The sequence below is a fragment of the Tenrec ecaudatus genome, chromosome 15 (genome assembly GCF_050624435.1).
Source record: "Tenrec ecaudatus isolate mTenEca1 chromosome 15, mTenEca1.hap1, whole genome shotgun sequence".
Lineage (NCBI taxonomy): Eukaryota > Metazoa > Chordata > Mammalia > Afrosoricida > Tenrecidae > Tenrec > Tenrec ecaudatus.
Genome location: NC_134544.1, coordinates 5538497 through 5550932, shown reverse-complemented (window position 1 = coordinate 5550932; position 12436 = coordinate 5538497). Strand labels below are relative to the sequence as shown.

At 42.2% G+C, this 12436-nt stretch overlaps 1 protein-coding gene across 1 annotated transcript; it reads left to right on the top strand.

Moving 5' to 3' along the window:
- The first annotated feature begins 2533 nt into the window (after window positions 1–2533).
- LOC142427738 (large ribosomal subunit protein uL24-like) lies at window positions 2534–2994 on the top strand. Its single transcript, XM_075532883.1, has one exon. It carries the CDS (start codon window positions 2557–2559, stop codon window positions 2992–2994), a length of 438 nt encoding a protein of 145 aa, XP_075388998.1. The 5' UTR covers window positions 2534–2556.
- The last annotated feature ends 9442 nt before the right edge of the window (window positions 2995–12436 follow it).

Below are 12436 nucleotides of genomic sequence, written 5' to 3'. Positions count from 1 at the left end.
GCGACAGGGAATCAAAAGTTAATCTCCTGGAGCAAAAAGCAGAGCGAAGCCCAGTGCACAGCTGCATGGGATTCACATAGGGACTCTCCTCACAGCACCATCTTAAATTGAAAGTGTGCTCGGGTCAGCCTGGATAATGAGTCTTATTTACAGGAAGTAATTTAAGCACCGACTTAACTTCCACATCATGCAGAACTTGGCCCTGACCTACCAATGTAATAAATATGGGTCGTCTGGGTCTGTAATAGAAACTAAGGCTGCAGTCTATCTCCCCTGAACTCATCAGAGGAGCAGGGGAGGTGAGTAATGATTTCCTCCCAGGGAAGAAGAGGAACACTAGCCAGGAAAACTGACTCCGGAAGAAAAATCACCTTCTGGAGGGACTCGCTGCAGCTTCCCTCGGATGTTCAAACAGCGCCAAGGCGCGTGGTGTGAATGTGACATCTGAACAACTGGTGGGATGGTGAGAAATATATTAAACTGCTCTGTGTTGCGTCTGCCTTAGAAGGCAGGGAGTCTACAATCAGATTACCCAGAATGTGTATCACGGTTGAAAGCTGCTGCTGTGTAGCCTAAATTCTGGCCAGAAATGTAAGGGTGGGGGACGGGGGGGGGGGGAGGAGACAAGAAGGACATGCATCAATCATAGCTCCTCTGAATCTCACTCTCCAAGGGGAAAAGTGAGCAAGAACAGTGATTTTTGTGTTATCTGGAGGGATAGCACGTAAATGATTCCCAGGCATTATGTTGTTGTTGTTAGGTGCCACTGAGTCCTGTTCCAACACAGAGTGGCCCTGAGTCCAACAGAACAAAACGCCGCTCTGGTCCTAGCTTTGCTCACACTTGTAGCGATGTCCACACCTGCTGTGGCAGCCACTGTGTCAAACCACCAGGTCTCCCTGAATTGTGCTGTCCCTCCACTTCCCCAAGCCTGAGGTCCTTTTCCAGGGGCAGGTCTCTCTTGGCAACATTCCCAAAACATGTGAGATGAAGTTTCCCCTTCCTTGCCTCTAAGGAGCATTCTGGCTGCACTTCTTCCTGGATGGAATTGTCTGTTCTTCTGGCAGGCCGTGGGACTTTCAATATGCTTCAACAGCACCATTATTCAAAGTTATCAGTTCTTCTTTGGTCTTTCTTAGTCGGTGTCCCAGGGATTGTGTGATCACCCATAAACTACGTCCCAAAGATGTTACTTAGAAGTTCCGAAGCTTGAAAATGGATTCATGGTCACCAATATACCTATCAAGTTAGAGTTTTAAAAGTTGAGCTTAGTTTCTCATTGTGCTTATAATTTAGCCTAGAATGACCTGCCCGCACAGGCCTGGTGCAGTGTGCTGATAGCAGCTGCAGTGGCGTCCACTCTGGCTCCTGGGGGGAACCCCCGGGTGGTGGCGTAAAACTGTGCTGCGGAGTCGTCAGTGGCTGCTTTGCAGAACGAGCCCTTGAGCCCTTTTTTCTAAGTCACCTCCGCAGGACCTGAAAACTCAGCCTTGTTGTTGGACGGCGAGTGGGTTCAAAGGTGAAATATGAAGGGATTCCAGACAATTCTAGCTCACAATCCATGCAAGGGTGACTTTATCTGTAAAACTCTGCCTAATTTTCTCCTTTCCCCTCAACCAAATAAAGTGCCTTCTCTTATCTCCCATCTTCATGGAGAGTGACGCCTGCTCTAGAATCTGTCACATTCTATTGCAATCAATGTGTTTGGAGTTTGTTTGTTTTCCCCCCTTTGGGGGAAGGAACTTTGGTGGGTAATAATGTTGCTTAAATTCTGAAGGAAGGGGTGTGTGGGGGACAAACTTTGGTGTCTATTAGAGTATATGATGTATTAAATGCATAAAAATGTTCTTTTGTGGAACAAGCTATCTAGATTTATTGTAATCCCACATAGTTGAGAAAGCTTGAACTTACATTCTGACACTGTTACAAGTTATGCGTGTTCATGTGCTTGCGCATGCATGTGTGTGTGTCTGCAGGCATGTGTGCATGCCTTCATAAGTGGCTCTTTCCTAAGGCATGTGCATATGCAGCCATAAGTAGCATTTTCACCAGAACTTTAGGATTTCAGTGACTCAATTAACATTTCTGAGTCTGAATATCTGACTTAATTCTGGAACTATAAGAAGAATGCTGGGATAGGATTCAAGAATGAGTGGGGACGGAGCGGAAGAGAAAAAAAAGGAAAATGAGCTGATTGCAGGAACCCAAGTGGAAGGCAAATTTTGAGAATGATGAGGGCAACAAATGTATAAGTGTGCGTTACATAATTGATGTATGTATGGATTGTGATAAGAGTTGTATGAGCCCCAATAAAATGATTTTTAAAAATACAAAAATATTAACTAGCAAAGAGTATAGCTAAGAGGAGAGTCAGCAAATTGCAGATTGAGAGCCAGCTGTGGCACTTTCAGTTACATGCATGAGGCTCTGAAAGAAAATTGAAAATGAAAATAAAACTCGTAGTTCCATTTAAAGGATATTATTCAGATAAAGGTGATTTACTCTTTTTGTAAAAATATATTTATGGGGGCCATCGCTGAAGGAGTAGCCGCCAAAATGAAGTTCAATCCCTTTGTGACTTCGGACCGGAGAAAAAACCGGAAAAGGCATTTCAGTGCCACTTCCCACGTTCGCAGGAAGATTATGTCTTCCCCGCTTTCCAAGGAACTTAGACAGAAATACAACGTCCGGTCCATTCCTATCCGCAAGGATGATGAAGTTCAGGTTGTGCGAGGACACTACAAAGGTCAGCAGATTGGCAAAGTGGTCCAGGTTTACCGAAAGAAGTACGTCATCTACATTGAGCGGGTGCAGCGAGATAAAGCTAACGGCACCACTGTCCATGAGGGCATTCACCCCAGCAAGGTGGTGATTACAAGGTTAAAACTGGACAAAGACCGCAAAAAGATCCTGGAGTGGAAAGCCAAATCTCGCCAAGTCGGAAAGGAAAAGGGCAAATACAAGGAAGAATCACTTGAGAAGATGCAAGAGTGAAAAATCTTGTACACAGCTTCCATTAAAAGCAGCACATTTGAAAAAAATATATATATTTATGGCTCTTGGATAAGTTTTAAATTGATGGCTCTTCCATCTCAGAAGTTTGCTCACCCCTGGTCTAGAGGATAACTTGGTGGTGGTGGGGCAGGGATGTATGACTTTAATTTAATGATTCATTGAATGAAAAGCTATCACAAAACTTAACTACCAGTAACTCAGCATCACTTCCATCACTCATTAGGAAATGAGTATTCAGAGCACCTCACTGGCTGGGCTGGGGTAATATACTTCCCCAAACTCACTGCCATCAAGTTGATCCCGACTCCCAGCAACCCTATAGGACAGAATGGAACTGTCCCTTGTGGTTTGGGGGGGTTATACATCTTTATGGGAGCAGAGAGCCTCATATTTCTCCCAAGGATTGGCAATGGCTTCAAACTACTAACCCATAGTTGCACTTTAGTGGGCCATTTATGAGCTTGTAAGACCCCAGTTACTAGCTGGCTACTTACTGGAGGGGGGGTGTAAATATTGTCTTCGCAGGCTGTTATGCCAATTGACCTTGGTGTCTCTTAAGACCATGGTCTTGAGCCTCGATTCTCAGTAACTCACTCCCTTGAGGTGTTTGTTAAGGTGTAAGAAGTTTTCTTACCTGAAACCCTGCTACACCATACCCATGATTATTTTTGCAGCAAACATAAATGTTGATGTGGTTAGGGACTATGGAGTCCATTCTGACTTAGTCCATAGGACATTCAATATGCTTTGACAGCATCACAATTCAAATGCATGGATCATTTTTTGGTCTTCCTTCTTCAAAGTCCAACTTTCACATGCATACCAGGCAACTGAAAATACCTTGGCTGGGGTCAGGTGCACTTTAGGCCTCAAAGTCACAGCCTTGCTTTACACACTTTCAAGAGGTCTTGGGCAGCAGGTTGATCCAATTCAATGAGTAGTTTGCTCTCTTGACTGCTGCTTTCATGAGCATTGATTGTGGATCCAAAGAAGATGAAGTCCTTGACAACTTTACTTCAATCTCTTCTCCATTCACTGTGGTGTTAACTATTGGTCCATTGTGACAATTTTGCTTTGTCTGTTTTTTATTTTTACGTTGAATTGTAGTCCATACTGAAATTTGCAATCCTTAATCTTAATTTTCAGGGACTTCAAGTCCTCTTAACTTTCAGCAAATCAAGATGATGTCATTGGCATATTCCAAATTGTTGATAAGCCTTCCTCCAATACTGGTGCCCGATTTTTCTTCACAAAATCCAGTTTCTCTGATCATTTGCTTAGAACACAGATTGACTAACTATGATGAGAGGGTGCAACTTTGGTGTGCTGCTTTCCTCATTTTAAGTCATGCAGTATTCTCTTGTTCTGTTCCTAAAACTACCTTCTCATCCATGCACATGCTCCTCAGGAGCACAAGGAGTGTCCTTGAATCCACTTCTTCTCAAGGATATTCATAGTTTGTTATGAGCCACCTGGTTGATGCCTTTGCGGTACAATCGAAGGACTATGCTATGCTAGTTTTGCTTCCCACCGCCACGGAGTCACTTCTGACTCATAGCTCACCCCACAATGGAAGCCTCCACATTTCCCCTAATGTCAAACCATTCAGTATTTCTTTACTGTGTTAGAATAACTTCCCCCAAGTACATGTAGAAGTTCCACCCGAGCATAGTTTCATTATGAACACAATTAAGTGTTCTGGAACTCACAATCTTCCCAATATTATGCATATTTTGTTATGATACATACAGATGAATGCTTTTTATAGTCAACAAAACACAGATACACTTTTAAGTTTCTAGTCTTCTTTGATTTCAGGCAAGAGCCATCTAATGTCAGCAGTGATATCCCTCATTCTATGTCTTCTCTTCTGAATCTGGCTGGAATTTTGGGCAATCCCTTGTGTATGATCTTCAGAGAAAAGATACTTGTATGTGATATTAATGATATTAGTCACTAACTCCAACACTTTATTGGGTCAGTTTTATTTGGAATGGGCACAAACAGGGTGAGGTATATCATTGATGAATAATATTGCTGAATGCAAATAGCATTTTCATTGATATGACTACTGGACAAATACTTTGTTTCTCTACCATCTCAAAAATATGAGACCACATAGCAGGTGTTCGAAAAATATTTGTTTATGACTAGGTGTGCTCAGGTCTATAGAGAAAGGCAACTAAGGCAGAAAAAGCACCGGGATACATACTGCAGTTGAATTGCTGGCTATGGCATATTATCATTGGATTCCCTCAAACTAGCTAAACAGGCTCTATGATAGGAGTCCACCCTTCTCTGGATGCTCGGTTGTCCACCATCTGTGTGGAGGGAAGCATGGGAGCATGAACCTGAAGGTCACAGCAAGTTAATCTCCAAACCTATAGTTAGCTGTGTGACTTGTAGTTTATTAAAAAGAAGCTCAACTTGTTGCATAACTTAATTATTGGAGTTTTCTGTGAGTGTGTTATTTTGGTAAAAGTATACACAGCCAAAGATAGGTGCTTTCATCAATTTCTCCAGCTACATTCGTTGGTGTTGTAACCACTCTTTAAGTGTGCTACCCTTCTCACTATCCTTCAGCAAATTACTCGAACACCATTGCCTTAAGCTCACTGACCCGTAAACCTCCTACCCAACTTCCCAGTTACTGTTGTCACCTGATGTTACATAAGTAATGCTTGCCCGAGTGCAATCCTCAAAGCTGATGTACTTTACTCATTAACGTAAGGGTTTTGCTGCTGCCATTGTAAGAAGAATTGAGGGGAGAGGTTTGCAATTCAGGTTGAAAGCTTAAAATTTCTCACAGTAGGATAGTTACATGTATACATACAGCCCCTATGGGTCCAGAATGTAGTACTTTTAATGATTGCTGTTCCATTCACAGTGATACTTGCTGTACTTTGCATGAATTTTGAAAACCACTTAGATATATACATATATTTTGAAAACCACAGTAGGTATATATCTTCATCAAAATCATTTAAGATGAAAACACATCGCTGGTTTCAGTAACAGTTGGAGAAACCATGAACCAGTTGTGCCGAGGACATAAAGTGAGACGACTGGAAAGAGGTGTGAAATGAAAACTGGGAAGTAGCAGACATTTAGGCTCATAACGAGGGATTAAAGAGTCAGTCATGGTGAGCAGGTGGGCAAAAGGTAAGATTTTTTCTAAAGCAGGAAGAAAACAAGCCTGGAAAAGAATGGTAACCCAGCTACTCATAAAAAGTTTGACTACTTCTATCCCAACTTACTGGGTCACTTTGGGAGTTTCTGAGGACATATTCAGGAGCCAGGGATGAAAACCAAATAACATGGGTAAACTTAAATTATTAAACCCACAGATGGTGTGAGGGGGAATTGGTACATTCAAGGCATGTACAAAAAGAGGAAATTAAAAACATAAATTTTAGAAAGCATGAACAAAGTTCATCACATATAGTAACAATTAAGACCTTAAAAGGAAAACTATAAATATCTGTTTTTCTAGGACTTTAAGGCATATAATGTGATCAGGTACAACTGTTAAACTGTGACAATTATTTTATTGGAAAATGTTAAATCATTTTCTCCATATAATAAAATAAATATGGCTACCATACAAGGAAATTTTATTTAGTATTGCATAAAATAATATAATTCATCACTACATAGAGTTATTTGGTGACATAACAGGATCACAATACAAAAGCATATCATGATGTTTCCCCTTTAAAGTTTACTTGGTGCTTTGTTTGTTATATACATTACTTTTTATATTTTGATCATTTAAACTTGATTTCTACTGAAATGAGGAATGGAAGTACAGTGTGTATTATATTATGCTTAAATAAATGCATTTGCATCCCAGCTCTAATTTGGGATTTAAATTTTTATTTACACTTCTCTCATTCCCTTTGCTTTGAAATTCTATATCAAAATATTTATTGTCCGTCACTCTGTCCAACTTTCAATTTTTCAGTTATCTCATTATTAAGTCCTTGTTGACTCATGAATTCATAGGAACTCTGTCATCTTTTAAGTCGCAGAGAGGCTGCTCTTTCAGTTTATGATAAAGTCACCGATGTGAGAGTTCATTTTCTAGCGTTACCTCTAATTTGATGGGTGATTATTGAATGTAGAACTTAAATATCTCAGCTTTAGATTTTTCACCCCTTAGGGGATGTCTTTTGCACCCCACCCCCAATAACCTGACACTCCCCACTTGAATTGATTGCATTTACAGTTGAGAAAGAGGCTGTTATTGTTATTCATGACTCACACTTGACTTTTATGACAGAGTAGAATTGTCCCATTGGATTTGTGGGGCTGCCTCCTTTACTGTGGTAATTAAAAAGATACTGCTACAAAATCATAGAAACTTTGATGAAACAAAAACATCAAAATGTAAAGTTATTTTTTCCACAACATATCCTCCACGTAAGTCTGTATGCTTCTAAAGGGCCAGGGTTTCTATCTCTCTACCCCTACCTCCCAGTAACAAGCGATGGATTAACACACTGGCTGCCCCCCTGGGCTACAACCCAACAACAGCGGTGGCACGGCTGTAAGACCTGGCAATGTTTGCTTCTGCTGCACACAGGTTACTTTGAGCCAGAGCAGAGCCAGTGGCATCAGATGACAACTGTTTCCGGGAGTGGCCTGTGCTCTTTGATTTACCCCACATTAAAATAGAGGTGCCGGTTCTTCTCAAAGGATTCTAACTGTGTTCTTCTTAAATATTCTTTGAGTTGGGGGAACAAAAAGAACCCTGAAAGGGTATGACCAAGCCTGTAGGATGGATGGAGTAAGGTTCCCCCCAAATTCTCAGAAGATAGTCTTTGGAACCTTGAAGAATGAGCAGGTGCATTTTGTTGTGGAGACAAAACACCTAGCTGCGACTTTCCTGGGCTTTTTCTACCGATGCAGTCTGCAGTTTTCTTAAAACTCTGCCCTAATAAGCCCCCCATGGTGTGATCATATTGCTCCTCTGAGAACATCTATCAAGACTGACTCTGTCGAATCTCCAGAAACAGTCACCCTAACCTTCTAAGTCGATCATTCTGCTTTGAATTTAAATAGGCCAGCAGATCACCCAAGAAGCCACTGTGTAGAACAGATCTTCTGGGAAGGCATCCTGTCAAGATTCACAGCAACAAACAACGATGTACTGCCATCGAGTGGACTCCGACTACAGGATGGAAGAAACTCCCGCGATGGGCTTCTGAGCTGGGACCCCTATGGCAGCAGAGCACGGTGCCCTTCTCCAGGGGAGCAGCGGTGCTTTCAGACTGCTGACCAGTGAGCAGCCCAGCACGTAGCCCAGTGTGCTACGATGTGTCCTACAGAACGGATACTTCAGTGAATGGATGCGAATTCATCCAGAGATCTCAGAAAAATGTTCAAACCCTTTTTTAAAAAATTTAAATAAACACAGATGTTTATTGAAACTGAAACTGGCAGCAATATTTTTTTTACTTACTTTTACACAGAAAGAGAATGCTAGGTGTTCTTGTTTTATTTTTCCCCCAAAGAGCCACTGATGGCAGCAATAGATACTATGTACCTGCGAATATTTGTTTAACATCTTTGAAATAGTAATAATGGACACAGAACACTTGAAAAACACCAGTAGTCTTAATGACGTTCATCCAAGAGGCCCTTGTACTGTTAATAGCAATTAGTTACACTTAAGAGTCCAACAGAGTCCTAGGTACACACTTGAAGTATTGGCTACTGGGAGTCCTGGTGGTAAGTGGGTTAGCCTGTGAGCTTCTTGCTACCTGTTAGGTCAGCAATCCAACACCACCAGTCATGAAATGTGAGGCTTTCTCCTTCCGTGAGGAGTTCCAGGCTCAGAAACCCACAGGAGCACTTCTTCAGTCTTCTATGGGGTCACTGTGAATCTGCATCCATTTGCTGGTAGGGGTGTGGTTTTTCTGGTTAGCGATGCACCCTATTCCCGGTACCAAATTCTGCCTTGGTTATCTAGTGCTGCTGTCCAGAAATATCACGAGAGAATGGCTGTAGAAAACAGAAGTTTACTTTCCCACAGCATAGGAGGCTAGAGTTAAAATTCAGAGCATCAGCTTTTTCTCTGGGTCAGCTCTGGAGCAAAGTCAGTGTCTCCTTCCAACATGTGTGGACCTGGTGATTTGGACATTTGCATGTGTTATGACATCTAACTTCCCATGAGTCTGGGAGGTACTTCCTGTATGGACCTTGTGCTCAATTGTGCTCAAACTCAGTAGGATTTACAACACTTACGATAAATAGTCACATCAGATCACACAATGGAAGATAATGATATATTACTGAGAGTTGCAACTGATCCTCACTGACACATATTTTTGGAGGGACACAATTCAATACACACGTGAGCTTCCAAAATTTATATCCTTGCCACATGTAAAATACATTATCCTCAAATCTTAAACCAACTCCAAGTCAAAATCTTCCTGGGGCAATACATCCCTTCATCTGTGAACCTATAAAATATAGAATTCAAAATATCTGCTTTTGAAATGCAAAGGCAGAACTGGCACAAGGTAGCCATTTTCATTATAAATGGGAGAAATAACAGCCACCAAGCAAGTCCACCACTCAGCAAAACAATGTCTCCTTGAGAACATCTGGACCATAGGACTGCCTTACTGTACAGCTTATTGACTTATTGGCTAGGCCATCCCTTAGCTTCAGCAGGCACCATTCTCTTCACCTTGGCCAGAGTGGCCTTTCCCCTTCAGCTTTGGGCATTGTATTTAGCCCCATACCCACTCTGGAACCAATTTGGTAAAGACAGGATTCAATTAAATGGGAAGTTGTGGACCCACCCTTGGAAACCTGAGAGGCCTAGCCCAATCCTTTGAAATGCAGGCAGCTCTTCTACCTATGCTCTTTGTCTCCTCAGCTTCTGCTTCTTGATTCTTTGGCCTCTACCCTCCTTATCCCCATGGACCTCTTGGGCTGGACTGGACATTGCCCTGATAAGGCAAGAGCTACAACGCTCTACTGATAGCTGTCTAGAGAAACCTTACACAGCAGTGAGCCTTGGCCTGCAGGATCTCAGCTCTCTCACCTCATGGGTCGACTCCCATGTCATCTCATCCAGACTGGACCTCTTGGTTCTGTTGCTGATGTTTCTTTGCCACAGTTTCTCACTATCTGCACCATCTCAGGTGTGAGGTTCCCTGCACTTCCTTCGGAGCCCTCACTGAAATTGGCTGGAACATCCTTAATTCTACTGAATGTCTCTTCAAGTCAATCCAGACTTCCACAATCAGACACTTAAAAACCTTAACATATGTATGACCCAGTTTACAAATGCTTCTCTATTTTAAGTATCTGTTAGAGCACTGGTTCTCAACCTGTGGGTCAAAACCCCTTTAGGAGTGGAACGAACCTTTCACAGGTGTCACCTAAGACCATTGGAAAATACATATTTCTGATGGTTGGGGGTCACCACACCATGAGGAACTGTATGAAAGGGTTGTGGCATTAAGAAGGTTGAGAACCACTGTGCTAGAGCATCACCTCATTCCTAGCATCAGCTCATTGACGTCTTTCTCCTTTATCTAGTGCTTTTGGCACAGAAATACCCAGAAGATGGCTTTAGCACACTGATTTACTCTCTTACAACTTAGAGGCTAGAAGTCCAAGTTCACAGCACGGTCTCTGGAGGGAGACTTTCTCTCTCAGCTCTGCATACAATTACAATTGCTGTTGCATACAAATTTGGCAAAATAGTATCAGTTTCATTTAGTGACCCTCCAGTCGCCTTCTTCAGTGCCACTCAGTTTTTCTTGTGTCCTGGCTTTCTGGCACTTATGGATCTTTGCTTTGGGCCATTTCTGTGGAGTCCCTAAGCACATGCTGACTGCCTGTGTTGAAGAATCCCTCTGCTCACAGTAAAATGTTGCTAACTTAAAACAGCCACAACACAACCATTAAGACAACCAGTTACCATCCTGTCAATTGAGATTCATGTTGACCCTACATGACAGTGTAGAACTGCTCCATATGTTTGCTTGGCAAAGCTATAAAACTTTATGTAAGGGAACTTGACACAATTTTCTCCCATAGAGCAGCTGGTCTCCATTACCTGCCCATCTTTAGCTCAGAAGTCAAGCCCTCTAACCACAGTGCCACTAGGGTACTTTTAATGTTGGCAGTGCCCTTGATTTTCCTGAAGGGTCCTTCCAGTTCTAGTACTTCCCAGCGCTATGGCTAGCCATGCTGTGTGTTCATAGATCATTTTCCCTGAAGGATGTAAGAGTGAAAAACTGAAAATCAAGCTTGCTGCCAGCCATTGAGTCCATTCTGACTCATCACGACCCTATCAGAGAGTGGGACTGCCCCTGTGGATTCTAAGACTGTCACTCATTATGGGAGTAGAAAGCTTCATAGTTCTCTCTCCAGGCAGTTGGTGATTTCAACCAGAGAATAAAAGGAAGACTCAAACCAGCCACTGAAGTGCTGCTTTCAGCTGGTCCATAAAATGGTGTGTTCTTCCCATAAGAATCTAACCCAGAGAGCAAACCACTGCCAGGGCATGAAGTGGGGTTGAGCCTTAGGTGGGAATAAAGGGACTCAACCCCAAAGCTAGTGGGAACAGACACAATGCTAGAGGCAGCTTGTCATATAGGAGGGCAGACCAAGGCACTAAAGCACACCAGCATTCACCTCCACCACCACAGTAACCATAGCTAAGATACAAAGCAGGGCATTGTTGTTTGTCTAAGTGGCAGACCACACACCATGTGGGAATCAGGCAATTATAGGCATATGACATTTGTTATATATAACCAAGAGTGAGGTAATTTGAAAAGAGTTTAATTATGAGCAAAATACTCTTGAGAGAAATACTTTCCTTGTGAGTGTTTGTGCTTAGGACGTCAGACAGAGTGAGACATATTTATTGCTACTGAACTGTTGATTTGATAGCTGAAAACCAAGTAAAAATAATATGTCCATCTTTAAGAATCTCAAAAAGAGGGGCTTTTTGTCTAATCTTTATCAATTCATTTACTTTTTGCCATTGTTCCTGGGATGCTGAAACACCTGCATTTACAACATGAGCTATGTCAGGAAGGAAGGTAGAATATGTTCTGTTTCCCTCTTAAATTTTTTGTGGTGTAGTGGTTACACATTGGGCTGCTAACTTCAAGGTCAGCAGTTCCAAACCACCAGTAGCTCCAAGGGGAAAGATGAGGCTTTCTACTCTGTACAGAGCAATAATCCCAGAAACCTACAGGGGCAATTCTCCTTTCTCCCATAGGGTTGCTATGAGTCAGAATGGACTTGATGGAAGCGAGTTTGGGTTTTCTCAAAATTCAAGATGATTAGCTGGATATAGGGTGATATAATTGGACATGAGCTTCCCAAAACCCAGTTAAAATGTGACAATTTAGCTAGGGCAATGATCTTGAAGATTTGTAAG

Bases quoted from the DNA above. Each gene is read 5' to 3' on its own strand.
- LOC142427738 (XM_075532883.1), top strand. From the start codon at position 2,557: ATGAAGTTCAATCCCTTTGTGACTTCGGACCGGAGAAAAAACCGGAAA.